The 14,625-nt window shown below is 49.7% G+C and overlaps 1 protein-coding gene across 1 annotated transcript; it reads left to right on the top strand.

Annotated features, from left to right (window-relative positions):
• The first annotated feature begins 2,798 nt into the window (after positions 1–2,798).
• On the top strand, positions 2,799–3,929 carry NHLH1 (nescient helix-loop-helix 1). The gene has a single exon (XM_017669642.3). The coding sequence runs from the start codon at positions 2,998–3,000 to the stop codon at positions 3,397–3,399; it is 402 nt and encodes a 133-aa protein (XP_017525131.1). The 5' UTR covers positions 2,799–2,997; the 3' UTR covers positions 3,400–3,929.
• The last annotated feature ends 10,696 nt before the right edge of the window (positions 3,930–14,625 follow it).

The raw sequence follows: 14,625 nt of genomic DNA, 5'->3' as shown, positions 1-14,625 counted from the left end.
GGGGTGGGCGTGTCCCTCCCACTCTCGGGCTCACGTCCCTTCCAAGAGCCTCCCTCTAGTTTTTCTCTCATGCACTGTGTGTCTCTCCGTCTGCACCTTCCTCTTCCCACATCTCTCCTTTGACTCTTTGTGCCTGTCTATTCTCAACTGGGCTGGAGATGGCAGAAGTGGGGCAGAAGTCTTGTCCCAGATGCTTGGAATTGCTGCTCTCCCTGATCCTTGGAACCTGGAACTTCAAGACCAGAAGTGGATTTGGGGGTGAGGACTCGATGGGTTATTAGAAGCTGCCAGGATCAGAGGTGGGGAGGATGGGGTCCAGGTAGAGTTGAGACTGGGGTCAGACTGGGAGCGCATAGAGGGGAAGGGACGGCATGGCACAGTCATCAGGGATGAAGGAACCAGGGACTGGGCAACGTGGAATCCCTGCGGCTGAACTCCTGAAGCATAGGGGTTGGGAGCTGGGGCACCAAACATGTACTGGAAGGCCTGATTTGGGGACCCTCCACACCACTGCCATCCCGTCTTGTTCTTCTGGACCCTGCAATATGGAGTGTGTTGTAAATTTCAGCACTGAGCACCTTATGTTTTGTGTTATGGATATGTGAGTACATAGGGTCAGAGGTTGATGACCTTGTACCCCCAAACCCCCAGAGCTTAGAAACTGTTGACTACAGTTGAATCTGTCTTCTGTGCAGTGGGATGGGGCAAGGCTGGGGGGCTCCTGCTCCCTGTGAGGGGGCCCAGCAGGCAGGAGAACCTGGGCTGGCAAGGAAGGTGTGATGGGAGCTGTGAAGGGGCCTCGGTGCTTCCGTCTTTGGCTGTGAGTCCGGCTGAGCTCGCAGTGAGTGGTCTGCTAGTCCCCCCGAGCGTCCTCCAAAGCGAAGCACTTGCCCCAGCCTCTCCCGGGCATGTCCCTGCTGCCTTGCCATAGCCTCCTCTGGTTCCGGGGACAAGAAAACCATAATGGTGTCCCCAAGAAGCTGCCCATGTCCTCCAGTGAAGGCCGTGTCTGAGCCGCGCTCGGACCATGGTGGGGAATGGAGTGGAAAGCTGGTGACATTTCCTTTCCCCAGTATTCCTGGCAGAGCTGCCCACAGGGCCAGGGAATGGCTGGTGCTGAGTGTACTGAGGACAGAGCTAGAGGAAGGTTCTGGACCTGAGCTGGGGGATTGTGGCCAAAGGAGATACCTTCCCCTGACTCCAGTGGATGGGGTGGTAGGACCCGGGGGCTGGGGGGCTGGGAGGGACTGAGCTGGGGCAGCTGTGCCAAGCTCCATATGTCCCAGTCCACTCTACAATGGGCAATCTGCGTGTTTATCCCCGCCTCCACCCCTAGCCCTCCCCACCAAAAGCAGCAAGGGTGGAGAGGGGTCCGGGGAGGGGGGGGCTTGCAGTTCTCCACGCACAACTGGGAAAGGTTTAGAGTCACAGCCAAACTCTCTTGGAGCTGTTCCTCTAGTGTTGCTCAGAGTTTTTTTTTTTAATTATTAAAATGTTTGTTTATTGTAAAAAACATATCACCTAAAACTTACCATTTTAAGTCTACATTTCAATCATGTTTAAGTATATTCACATTGTTGTGACACAGATCTGCAGAACTTTTTCATCTTGTAAATATGAAACTCTCTGCCCTTTGAACAACATCTCCCCTTCCTCCCTCCTCCCAGCCGCTGGTTACCACTGTTCTACTTTGTGTCCATGAAGTTGACTACTTAGATACCTTACATAAATGGATTCATACAATATTTTTGTTTTTATGACTCTCTTATTTCACCTCGTATAATGTCCTCAAGGGTCATCTGTGTTGTAGCATGTGATAGAATTTTTATACTTTTTAAGGCTGAATAGTATTCCCTTGCATGTATATGCCATATATTCTTTATTCCTTTGTCATTCGATGGACATTGGGTGGTTCCATGTCTTGGCTATTGTGAATAGTGCTGCAGTGAATGTGAGAATGCAGTGATCTCTTTGGGATCTTGATTTCAATTCTTTTGGATATATATCCAGAAGGGGGATTGCTGGATGATATGGTAGCCCTATTTTTAATTTTTTTGAGGACCCTTTCTTCAATTTTCTGAAGCGGCTGCACCATTTTAGTGGCTTAGCCATCCTGTTGGGTGTGAGGTGCTACCTCATTGTGGTTTTGATTGCATTTCTCTGATGATCGGTGATGCTGAGCATCTTTTCCTATGTGTTGGCCATCTTTGGAGAAATGTCTATTCAGGTCCTTGGCCCAATTTTTAATTGAGTTGTTTGATTTTTTTGTTGTTGAGTTGTGGGAGTTCTTTATAATATTCTGGATACTCCTTATCAGATCCATGATTTGCATATATTTCCTCCCATTCTCTAAGATTGCCTTTTCAACTCTGCGGATTGTATCCTTTGACGCACAAAAGTTTTAAATTTGATGTGTCCCATTTGTCCATTTTTGCTTTTGTTGCCTGTGCTTTTGGCATCACATCCAAGAAATCATTGCCAAGTCCAATGACGTGAAGCTTTTCCCGTGTTTTCTTCTGGGAGCCTGTATAGTTTTAGGTCTTTGATCCTCTTGCTTGGTTTTATCCTGTCCTGTGACCTCATTAAGTCTCCTTCTCCTTTCCTGTTGTGCACTTCCGGGATTCTCTTCTCTCTGTACCATCTTTCCTCCTACTCTGCAGGGTCCACCTGCCTGTCTCTTCTGCCCCACGTCCCCCACCCCACCTCACCCCATGTTTCTGCTGTTTTTCCCCCACACTTACAGTACCTCCCTCTTCCAGCTCATCTCAAACTTTCCCCCCTCCTTCCTCCCTCTGCCCCATTCAGTTTCCCCTTTTCTCTTCCAGGCTCCAGACTGGAACCCTGATCATGGAACCTTGAGGTGGCGCTGACCCCCGGAGCTCAGTGGCAGCCCCCACTACCCCAGGCCCTTCCTGCCCCTCCCACAACCAGCTTGCCGGCTCCCAGAGGGAGGGGTGGGGAGGGGATCCTGATCTGACCGGGCAGGGGGCTCCCGTCATGATGCTCAACTCAGACACCATGGAGCTGGACCTGCCTCCCAGCCACTCGGAGACCGAGTCGGGCTTCAGCGACTGTGGGGGAGGGGCAGGCCCCGACGGGGCTGGGTCTGGGGGCCCCGGAGCGGGCCAGGCCCGGGGACTAGAGCCGGGAGAGCCCGGCAGGAAGGACCTGCAGCACCTGAGCCGGGAGGAGCGGCGGCGGCGGCGCCGCGCCACCGCCAAGTACCGCACAGCCCACGCCACGCGGGAGCGAATCCGCGTGGAGGCCTTCAACCTGGCCTTCGCCGAGCTGCGCAAGCTGCTGCCCACGCTGCCCCCAGACAAGAAGCTCTCCAAGATAGAGATCCTGCGCCTGGCCATCTGCTACATCTCCTACCTGAACCACGTGCTGGACGTCTGAGCCGCCTGCCTCCCCCGGGATCCGCCCCGCACCCCGGGGCTCCTGCGGTCCCTTCTCCCCGCCTCCAGCTTAGGCCGGCCGTCTCCTCCCTGCGCCCCTACCTAGGCCTGCAGTCCCACCGGCTGGCGGGGAAGGAGACTTTATTTTTCCGACCTGGGCACCCCGAGGGTACCCTCTGCAGTTGCTGGTTAGACGCGGCTGCTTAGCAAGCTTGCCGGGGTGGTCGGTGCACAGCCCTTGCTGGATTTACCGAGCCGCCCACACCGGGCGCCCCGCTGAGCTCTCTCACGGCCCGCTGCCTCTTCTGCCCGCGTGTCCGAAAGTTCAGAGACCCCAGGCGCTGACCCTCACCCAACCTCCTTCCACCCCATTCCAGCTTCTCTTGCCCGCAGTTGAGACGGGCGTCCGAGCGGGAAGGGGAGAAGCTGGGCTTAGAGCGGGTGGGCTTCTTCCTCGGAACCCGCTGCTGGCGCTGCGCCCGCGGGGCTGGCCCTTGAGAGGGAGGGAGGGGCTTGCCGGGGGGGCTCCTGGCCGGGGAATCTTCGTAGCTGGGAATTATGGAAACACTGCCGGTTTTCCGTCTTCTTCCCGAGGCTTAGCACTTACAGACCTCGGATCTTACTCGGTAGCGAGTGCCTTGCCCTCTCTGAGCTATTTGGGCCCCTCCCTGCCCCCACCTACCCCTACCGTCCCAGTTTTCTTCCTCTCTGTGTGCAGCTAGAGAAAGGGAAACAGATCCTGGGGTTGAGGATGATGGCGCCAAACCCAGCCCAGAGAATGTGCAGAAGGCCCAGGGAATGGGTGGGCCAGATCCCACATCTGCTTCCTCCATCCCAGCCCAGCATGAAGTGTGCAAAACCCGCAGCACTTCCTTGCCCAGGTGCAGCTGTGGAGGGTGGGGGACATGTCCTTTTATTGCCCTCTGGGAATGCTCAGCTCTCCTGGCCCTAGGGCCTGACGCTCCCGCCCCGCCACCGCCACGGAGTGGTCCAGGCCCTCTGTGCCCCACCTGCTGACAGCAGCCCAGGGGGGCAGTAGAGCGGAGGGCCCTAGGACCTGCGTAGGAGACGTGAACTCACTGCACTTCCCATGCTCCCTTCTTCCTTACACCAAACTCCTAGTTCTACAAGGATATTATTTATTTGCGTATCTATTTATTTATTCATCTATTTATTTACTTATTTATAAATATTACTATTTATTGCCGAGTTGTGTGCACTTTGGGTGGGGGTCCCCCTGGCAGCCCTCGCCAGGGCTCTCTTGCTTCCTCCCTGGTCGCTCCTCTTCCCCTTTCTTGCTTCTTCTGCAGCTCCAGGTGTGTGCAGGGGTCCTCTTTTCTCACCACGCCCGTGTCCCTTCCTCAGACCCGTCTGTCCTGACACCCTGGTCCTCTGCGCGAGCCCCTCCCCCGGCTCCAGGGCCCCTGGATCCTTCCTCAGCTCTTTCCATCCCCAGACAATCCCACCCAGGCCCACCTTTCTCTCCTCTGTCCAGCCCTTCCCCATGACCCTCACTTCTTCCAAGTAGCCCCAAGTACAGGCCCTAGGAGTCTGTGTCCTGTGTCCCGTGTGTGGTTCCCTCCTGTTGCAGTTCTGATTTCATACAAAAAGAAAATTAAAGTGACCTCGTTCTAGCACCAGGTATGGCTGTGAATCATTCAGCTGGGTTGGGAGGCTGGCCTGCAGGTTATGGTAAGGCGGGGCATTTGAGGGTCCTAGGCTTTGAAAACCCTACTGATGGGGTCATGAGAGCTTAGTTTTGTGGGTAGGTGAAGACAGAAAGAAGGGGCCACAGAGTAAAGGGGCACAGGGCAGGGCATGCACACAGGCCCCAGACCTCCCCCCTGGAGTCCCACATCCCACTCTCTCAGCCCTCAGTCATGAAGCAACTCTTCCTGACCTGTCTGACCACTCTCTGCTCCTGTGCTTTGTGGGCCTGGGAAAGAACTGAATGTCTTTGTGAAATGTATGCCTGTGGGTCTCCGCTGTTGGGAAAAGCCATTGCATGAAACATTGCTTTCCATTACTGTCTGTAACCTGGGTCAAAATTCCTTGCAATCTCAGGTCTTCCCATTTTGTGTTCCCTTGTCTTAGAATACTGGGGAGAAGATGGATGGAGGATCTGGAGGTAAGAGAGGGTTAGGGAAGGGGATAAATAGGATTTCTGAAGGAATATGAAAGCAATCTTGGAAGGGACCCTAACATCAATTTATAGAGGAGGAAACTAAAGCCCAGAGGAGGAGGGCCTTGCCCAAGGCCACCCAGTGAGGTGGGGGGCAGGTTCACTATGTCCTATACTGCCAACACCTCTCTGTCTTCCCGAATGACCAGCCAGGCAGGTGGCACTCTAAGGACCCCAAATTTAACAAGGACATTGATAAACCAGAGCATATTCAGAGTTTTGTGACCAAGAAGGCAAAAGGTCTGGAGACTGCTCACAGAAGGAATAGTTGGAAAACAGAAGAAATGTGTCTTTATAAGAGCAGATTTAGGGGCAATATGATGCCCTTCTTCAAACATTAAAAGAAACAACAAAAACAGACTTTCTGTGTGGCCCAAGGAGGCATAACCAGGACCAGTAGGCGGAAGTTACAGGAAATAGATTTTAACTCTGAGAAAAACTTTGAAACACCTGGAGCTGCCCAGCAACGGAAGCACCTGCCTCAGGGCAGAGCCCAAAGAGACTGGCTGGAGAACCACAGTCGAAATGCGATGCAGGGCTTCCTGCCTACAGGGAACACTGGGGAGGTAAATTTATAGATTCCTTCCAAACTAACGGTCATCTGAGAGGGCGGGAGGCCGGCAGGGCAAAGGAGATGCTGAGATGTCCCTCAGTCTCTGAAGGGTGCCGTTTTCATCTCTGTTGAGCAAAGACTGACTTTGGCAGTTAAAGGGTTTGTTGGAGTTAGACTCGGGGTGGACTCCCATACAGGCAAGAGCTGACATTTTCCCTTTCCCAGCTGAGTTAGAGGAAATGTGCTCAGCCCAGAGCCTGGCAAGAACAGAGACCAGGGAGGATCTGAGGGCTACAAGAGTTGGAAGAGAAGCTGAAAATCATTGAATCCAGCGCCTTTGTTTTAAAGGTGAGCGGCTGTCCGCAAAGGTGACGGGGTCTTACCCGTGGTAGAGGACTGGGTCAGAACGCACGTCTCCCATTCGTGGCCCTGAGAGCTTTGTGCCACAGCCCTCTGAGCTCCCTGCCTCCGTCGTCACCTTGCCCCGGCTGGAAAGCAGAAGGGGTTACTGTGCCCTCCCCTCAGGGATCCCTCAGGGCCTGGGGGTGGTGAGAGTGGGCAGCTGCAGCCGTTCTACCTCAATCTCTGAATTTCTTCAGATAATCAATTGGCCTCGGCTGCCTCTCTGCTCCGCAGGACCAGGGAAGGAGATGGGGAGCTGGAGGAAGGGGGGCCGGTCCCAGGGAACCAGGCCCTGGGAGAGGAGCCTGTCAGGGAGATTGAAGTCCCCAGGCTGAGGGCTGAGGAGCAAGTGAGAGCTTGGGGCTAACACGCAGGGGATGGAGGGAGGAACGGAATGTGAGGAGACGCATTTGGGGCCCTCATTTCACATCCTCCAAAACCCAGCCAGAGGGCCAGTGGGGTGGGGGAGGGGTGCTTCGGGCACCAGGCACGCGGGGCTGGCACCTCACCCCTCCCTTCCTCCCTCCTCCACCCCTACCCCTCCACAGCCAGGCCCCTTCCAGCTGCCGTACCTCCGTCCATCCCTAGTTCCCGCAGGCCCTGACCCTCCAGCCCTGTCTGTCATAATTGCTCCCCTCTGCCCTCTTTCTCAGCAAACCCCACCCCCAGTGACAGAGCAGACAGGAGGGCCCCAGGGGTTTGAAAGGAGGGGCAAACTCTTAGCCACACACACACACACCACACACACACACACACACTGTAGGCTGCTGGGCATATGGCCTCTTTGTGCCCACACAATGGAAGCCCGGCTTGTGCCCCTTGCCGGTCGGTCTGAGCACGGGGACCCCTGCCCCTCATCTCACCCACCTTCCTTCGCCTCCACCCTCAGAGCAGTGTCTGCTCCCTTCGCCTGCTCTTCTTCCCCCTCTTACTCCACGCATTTCCTCCATCTTTCTGCCTCTTCCTTGCTTTCTCTCTCCTTCCCTGAGCTCCTGAAATCTGACTGGGTGAGGATCGTGGGCTGAAAGAAGACGCTAGCAGGAGGGTCACAGACCTCAAATGCTAGTTCTGGGAGAGAAGAAGGAAGCAAGCAGAGAGGCAGCAGGGAAGGGAGGCAGTGTGGCAGCAGCAACGTTGTGCTAAGAAAGCCCACACCTGGCAGCAGATCGCCTGGGACCCAGCTCCACATTCCCCTTTATTCTTTGTGCCATAATGTGCCACATGCTGTCCCTGAGTCTCAACTTGCTTATCCGTAAAATGGGGAGGATTATAAGGCCTGCCTCAAAGGGCAGTTGTGAGGATTAAGTGAGACCATCCTGGCCATGTTCAGCACAGTAAATGCTCACTACATGCTCCCTCAGGGGGTGTAGGGGGCAGGGCCGACCCGTACTGTCGTACACTGTTCAAGGTGTCAGGCCAGGGCAGTGGAGGGGTCCCGCACGCAGACCTCACTCCGCCAGACGGGTCCGCCACCAGCGCCAGTGGGGATGCATGCATCCCTGTACAGGTGGCCCGCACGTGGGTTCCTGAGCATCCTCAGGCGTCCAGCTGAAAAGTCAGGAGTACTGACCACCTTGGGAACCAAGATAAAAGGCCAGAGGGGACAAGAGGCTCGGGAGACACCAGAAGGGGGGATCCCTTATTTCAGTCTCCTCTGGAAAGTTGGGAAGCGCCAGTATGAAATTTGCTAAACTGAGGGTGGAGGCACTGCAGCTGAGGAGAAAAGGGGGGCTGAAGGGGCGGAATGGAAGGAGGCCTGGGTCGGGGATGTGATCAGAACGCGGCTGTGTGCCTCCTGCGGCTCCTCCGGCGCCCCCTCCCGTGAGCAGGTTTCCGTCGGCCGGTGTGATCATTGCTTGTTGAACACTGCCCCCTGCCGGCCGCAGTCAGCGAGTGCTCACTTTCCCTCTCTGGTTTGGATGGAGAGCTTGGAAGCTGGAAAAGAGACCACCACCCAGGCTGGGGACTGCAGATGAAAGAGATGCGGCGGGACACGCAGTGCACAGTCCCATTCTTGTCAGAGGTTTCTGGAAGGTGAATGAGGGTTGAATGCTGACTAGAGATAAATAGAGACTAGAATTCATAGGTGTTTCATTTACATATGTTTGTGGTCTACAATTTTCAGATCAATTTGTTCCTGTCTGTGTCTGTTTCATTTGTGTCATGCCTGTGTCCGTGTCCGTGTCAGGGTGTGTGTGTGTGTGTGTGTGTGTGTTCTGTCCCTGGGGATGCTTGCTTGCTTCTGTGGCTGTTGTATGTAGGTACAGAGGTATGCTTGTTCCTGCGTCCTTATTTCTGTAGGAATCTGAGTGACAGCCGTCGGGGATGGATGAGGCTGTTCGTTTCCTGTCCTTGCCTCTCAGTTTTCCCTCTGCCTTCCAGCTCCATCAGCCACACAGCTGTTTTCAGGTGACAGTCTCTTGCTGGCTTCTGCCCCACTTTGGACACTCCAAGCTCAGAGCCTTGTTCGGCTCTAACCTGTGCCCTTGAGCCTCCCCAGCAGGACCTCCAGCTTGTTCCCAAGTGATGCAGAGGAGAGAGAGGGCCCTGAAAAGAGAGCCACTCTGCTACCTACCTCCTTCCTGCCATTTACACTCTAGCCCTTCCCCTTTTATAATCTTGTAGCTGTCTTCACTTAGTCAATCCCATTTGTGTCAGACCCTGTTCTAGGTTCTGAAATACAGGCCCAAGTTCTACTCACCATCTCCTGGGGAGGGGCTGCGGGGAGACAGGCTTGTAAACACGTTAATTTCCTGACAGGGAATAGAAGTCATGCAAGGAAGGCTTAAGGCAGAAGGAGTGTTGGAGGGAGGGAGCAGGTCAAATCTGAGCTGGGCTTGGAAGACTCACAGGGCTTTGCCAGGTCTGCAGAGGTACTTGCAGGGAATTCTGTGGTGTGCTGCCAAGACCCCTGCCCTTCACGGATTTCCTCCTGCACTGGACAAGAGCACTCATTTCCCCAGCTGCAGGAATGTCAACTCCCAGCTTAGTCCCTCCTCAGGAACTGCCTTTGGAGGAAGACAGCTGCTTTGTTTAAGGTTGTGCATCCTCCCCAGGAAGTGTGCAGGCAAGGCCTGCTTGTGGGTAGGGTCACAGAGTCCCAGTCCCCGGATGGCCAGGAAGGGCTATCCCAGCTTGAAGGATGACCAGGGGCCCCTGTTGCAATTGCATTGCACGTCAGCTTCTCTCTCTGCTTAATACAGCTTCGCTCACACCCAATGGATGTTCCCAAGAGCACACTTGAGAGCACGCTGCATACAATCTCAGAGTGTAAGAGTTTGTTTCCCAGAGAGCCCTACCTGAGACAGCACTATTCCAGGTAGCAGACCCTGTAGGTCTGCAGGCGTGGAGGCCTGAGGAGGCTTTGTGAGCAAGAGCACACTTTAGGCGGCTTGGTATTGTTGGGACATAAAATGCAAGGGGCTGGTGGACAGGCGAAGCATGGAGAATGGCCTGGAGGTATGCAGGGCCAGGTCAGGAGTGGCCTTCTCTGTGATGCTGGGGAGGCTGGGCTTGGCCACCTAGTGATGGGAAACCATCAGATTTGCATTTTTCTCATAGGGAAAACACCTACCAATTTACATTTTAGAAATGTCACTTTAAGGACAGTTCTGAAGATAGCAGAGCAGGGTGAAGATCTGTGCAGGGAGGAGATTTAGAAGGCTGTTGCAGCGTCAGCTGAGAGAAGGGAAGAGTGTATTTAGGCAGTGGCAGAGGGAATGCAGACCAAAGGACGTATTTAGGAAAGGCATTTGAATGGTAGACTTCATAGGACTTGGCGATTTATTCAGTGTGACAGGCTGGAAGAGAACTCTCAGGTTTCTGGCTGCAGAGCCCAGAAGGTGCTACTTTCCTCAGTGGGGAATTGTGGTCGGAATGGTAGCAGTAGTAGTGACGTATCAAGAACAAGTTTAGCAAGAGCTGTCGAGAAGCCTTCCCACGGAGTGGTCCAGAAGGCAGCTGGCTCTGTGGGTTTATAGCTGAAGAGCTGGACCTCTTTGCTAGGATGCCTCCCAGAAATCTCCAGCTCTGCCTACCCCAACCTGGCCTCCTTATTCTCTCCCCTCTTCAACCCTGCTTTTCCCTTGGTGTTCCTCGAGGGTATTAAGCCTCACCACTGGCATTCAACTGCCCTGGGTATCAACTTTTCTTTCCCTCTACTCCCACCACCAATCCATCATCAATATCCACCCATTTTACCATCTCCCCCATAATTGGGAACTGTTTCTGCCTTCCCACCTGTACTAGCCCTGCTTTCCTTCGCTCGGCCTATTGCACTTGCACAACTGGCCTCCCTGCCTCCTGGCATCCTCCCCTTAAATTCGCCCTCCACATTGTCATCAGGGATCCACCCAAAATGCAAATCTAAGCAGGACAGTTCTCCACTCAAATCCTTCTCATGGTTTCCCATTATTTCTAGAGTAAAATCCAAATTCTTCAGCCTGGCATGGTGCAGCTCCTGCCAGTCTGTCCAGCCCCACCTGCCATTCCATCCTCCGCACTTTGGGCTCCAACATTCTGAGGTGCTGGAGACCCTCTGACACCCTCCACATTGTTTCCTACTTCTGGGCCTTCGCCAAGCCTCTGACTTCCCCTACGTAAGTCCCATTCATCCTTCACAACAATGCGCCTGGCCTCTCCTTCAGGACACCTCCTGACTTGGTGTGCGCTCTTGCAGCCCCAGGCCCAGCTCTTCCTGAGCCCCTGTACCTTTCTATGCATGTCTCTAGGATTGCCCCGTCCACATGGGATTGTACCGAAATCATCTCTCTGCTGTTAACATGGGTTTCAGTGTGACCTGGAGTGACTTACTTGAAATCTCTGAGCATCTGTTTCCTCATCAGAGATAACCTGTAAAGCCTTTAGCCAAATGCTAGTGCATAAAAAGCTCAGTAGATGGTCATAGTAGGGCAATTATTGCCGTTATTGTCTTCTACTTCAGTTTGCTGAATTGGCCTGAACCCACCTGTTATACCAACACCTTGAGAATATGTATTTGTTCATATATTCCAGTCTATTTGATGTTTCAGATGGGGTTCTCATAACTTATCTCCCTCTAAAAGCTTGTTTCTTATCTTTTCACTTCACTGAAAGTATAGGATTACTCATTTTTAAAAAGTGTTTTAAAAATTACCAAAGTAATGTATGCCTGTTGTAACAAATTCAAATAATACTGAAGTCCACAGAGTTAAAAGTAAATTTATGACCCCTACATACCAATTGTGTAGGGAATGAACTACACACCCATCCCCCAAAGTAATTTGTATTAACTGTTTGGTCTGTATCCTTCCAGACTTTACATTTTATAAATATATAGGTGCATGCATTAAAAATTATATTGTATATTTGCCATTAGATTTTGTTTAACAATATGTACTGCTACTTACATTTTCTTTTGCAATACATTATAAGCATCTTTTTATATCTGCATGTACAGAATACTTCACTTTTTAAACATCTGTATAGGACATTTGTATGATAATTTATATAACCCCCCTAAGGCTGATAGACATTTAGGTTAGTTGCAATCTCTGTTACAATGATATGTACTCTCTCATTCTATGCATTTATTTGTGCACTTACATTACCATTTTGGAGGGTAGAGTCTTAGAAATGGAACTTTGATTAAAGAGAATGTACATTTTACATTTTGATGGATACATCCATATTACCCTCCAAAAAGTCTTCATCATTGACCTGTAAACATATCAACATATACACTATTTCCAACCACACATCAGAGTCAATTTTTCATCATGCTCTTCATAGCAGTGGGTATTATTCTTTTTAAATTTTTTCAATGTGATGGGCAATATATGTATATATAGAATTTGTCTTTAAAGTTTTCCTTATTTGAGGCTGATGATAATAACTTCACATGCTTATTAGATGTTTGCATTTTGTATGTGAATTGCCTATTCATATTCTTCACCTAGCAAAAAAAACCTGTTTATTTTTTATTTTATGCAGTATGTTTTCTTTTTAAAAATGCACCTTTTAAAGTAAAACAAAAATGTTCTTTTATTCAACTGTTAGAATCAACTAAATTTCTCAATTTGTGGCACACTAAATAACTGGTCCACGCCTCCTTTTTTCTTCCTTCCTCTTTTCTCATCCCCAACCCTATTTTCTTTGCCAGTCTTCCTTTAGGCATCTACTCATTTTTAAAGGGAATGTCTTTGAATCTCCCTTTCATTCATTTATTGACTCATATATGTATCCATGATCAATAAATTATTTTGTGTTGTACATTGCAGGACAATAGTGGTTATATACCTTATTCTGTTTCTTCTACTTTCCTCTTGCTAAACATTGTGTTTTAAAATTCTGTTCTTCTTTTGTAGATAAGATGGAACTTAAAACACAAGATATGGTGAACTAGTTCATTCTTTTTATCTGCAAATACGGTATGCACATTCCAGCCTGTATTTATCATATAAGATTTTTTCCCAGTTTTTTGCTGCAGTGAATAATCCTTGAATATGTTATTTTATGTATCCTTTGCAGGGTTATTGTTGTGATGTAGTCCTAGGAATGGAACTGGATTATAGACTATATACACATTCAATTTTACTGGATATTTCTAAATTGCCCTATAAGCAAATCAACTTACATTCACACAAGCAGCTCTCAACGTTCTAAATTTCCCACCACTTCACTAGAACTTGATATTAACCAACTTGAAAATTTTGCTGCTCAGGTAAATGCAGAGTGATAAATATTCTTTCCCTGGTTTGTTTGATTGTTGAGGATTTTCCAATTGATGATAAGATCCCTGAGATTATAGGATTGATTGTAGGATCCATATGATTATGGATAGGAACTCTTTTGCCATGCAGAACATTTTTATTTAATTAAATTTACAATCTTTTCTGCCATGGTTTCGGTACTTTTGGCCTTGGCCTTACCTTCTTCAAGATCCTAAAAGAAAAAAAAAACATTGCTTTTTCTAATGTTTACATTATTATGGTTTTGATGCTCTTGTTGTTTACCTCCGGCCCTTTGATCTGTCTGCATTAGATAAAAGAAATGAGGCAGCAGGGAACCCACCTTTACTTTTTCCAAATGATTACCCTATTATCCCAATAACATTTATTGAATAATACTTCTTTTTTTTAATTGAAAGAACAATTTTATTTCTTCCTTTGCAATACTTTTATATATAGTTCTCTTTTCTTTTCTAACTTCTGGGAGTTCTTTATATAATCTGATACAAGTTCTTTAGCAACACTCTTACCAGCATTTGTTATTTCTTATCTTTTGGATAGTGGCCATTCTAATTGGTGTGAGGTGACATCTCACTCTAGTTTTAATTTACATTTTCCTGATGATTAGTGATGTTGAGCATCTTTTCACCCAACTTTATTTTGATTAGTGTTAACATGGTATATATTTACCCATCCTTTTACCTTTAACCTAGTTATATCCTTATATTCAAAGGGCTTTCTTGTGGCAATATATATAGTTAGATATTGCTTTTATATTCCAATCTGACAAACTCAGTCGTTTAATTGGTCTGTATAGGCCATTTTTACATTTAAAGTGATTATTGCTGTAGTTAGGTTTAAATTGTCCACCTCTCTGTCTATCTATTTGTACCATCTGTCCTTTCTTTCTTTTTTCCTCTCTTCTGCCTTTTCTCCATAACATGAATAACTGAAATTCAAAATATAAAATACAGTAAAGACGGTCAGAGAAAGATTTGGGATTAGGTCACAAGGAGAAGGGAGAGATTAGGTCAAACCACGTATGGCTTAATAGAGAAAATATCATTTGAATTGGACCTTGGAATATTTTGGGTAAGAGTGGTGGTAAGTGGGAGGCACATCATACAGAGGGAATAGGATGAGCAAAGGGGAAGGAGGCAGGAAAGTATGTGTTTGGTTCAGGGAAGAAAAATAGATGCATCCCTGGAATAAATCCCAGGAGAGTGGCAGGAGAAGATGTGGAGGGTACCTGTGCTATTGCCAGCTTCCTATGGACATCCCACCCTGATGGCATATAGACATCTAAGACACTGGTCAAATCAAACTCATTATCTGCCCTTCAAACCCACTCTCTCTCAGTCGCCCCTACTTTGATGTGCGGTA

This window comes from Manis javanica, chromosome 14 (assembly GCF_040802235.1).
Source record: "Manis javanica isolate MJ-LG chromosome 14, MJ_LKY, whole genome shotgun sequence".
NCBI lineage: Eukaryota > Metazoa > Chordata > Mammalia > Pholidota > Manidae > Manis > Manis javanica.
This window is presented reverse-complemented; position numbering and strand designations above follow the sequence as displayed.

Excerpts from the sequence above, each read along its gene's own strand:
- NHLH1 (XM_017669642.3), top strand. The coding sequence starts at position 2,998 with ATGATGCTCAACTCAGACACCATGGAGCTGGACCTGCCTCCCAGCCAC.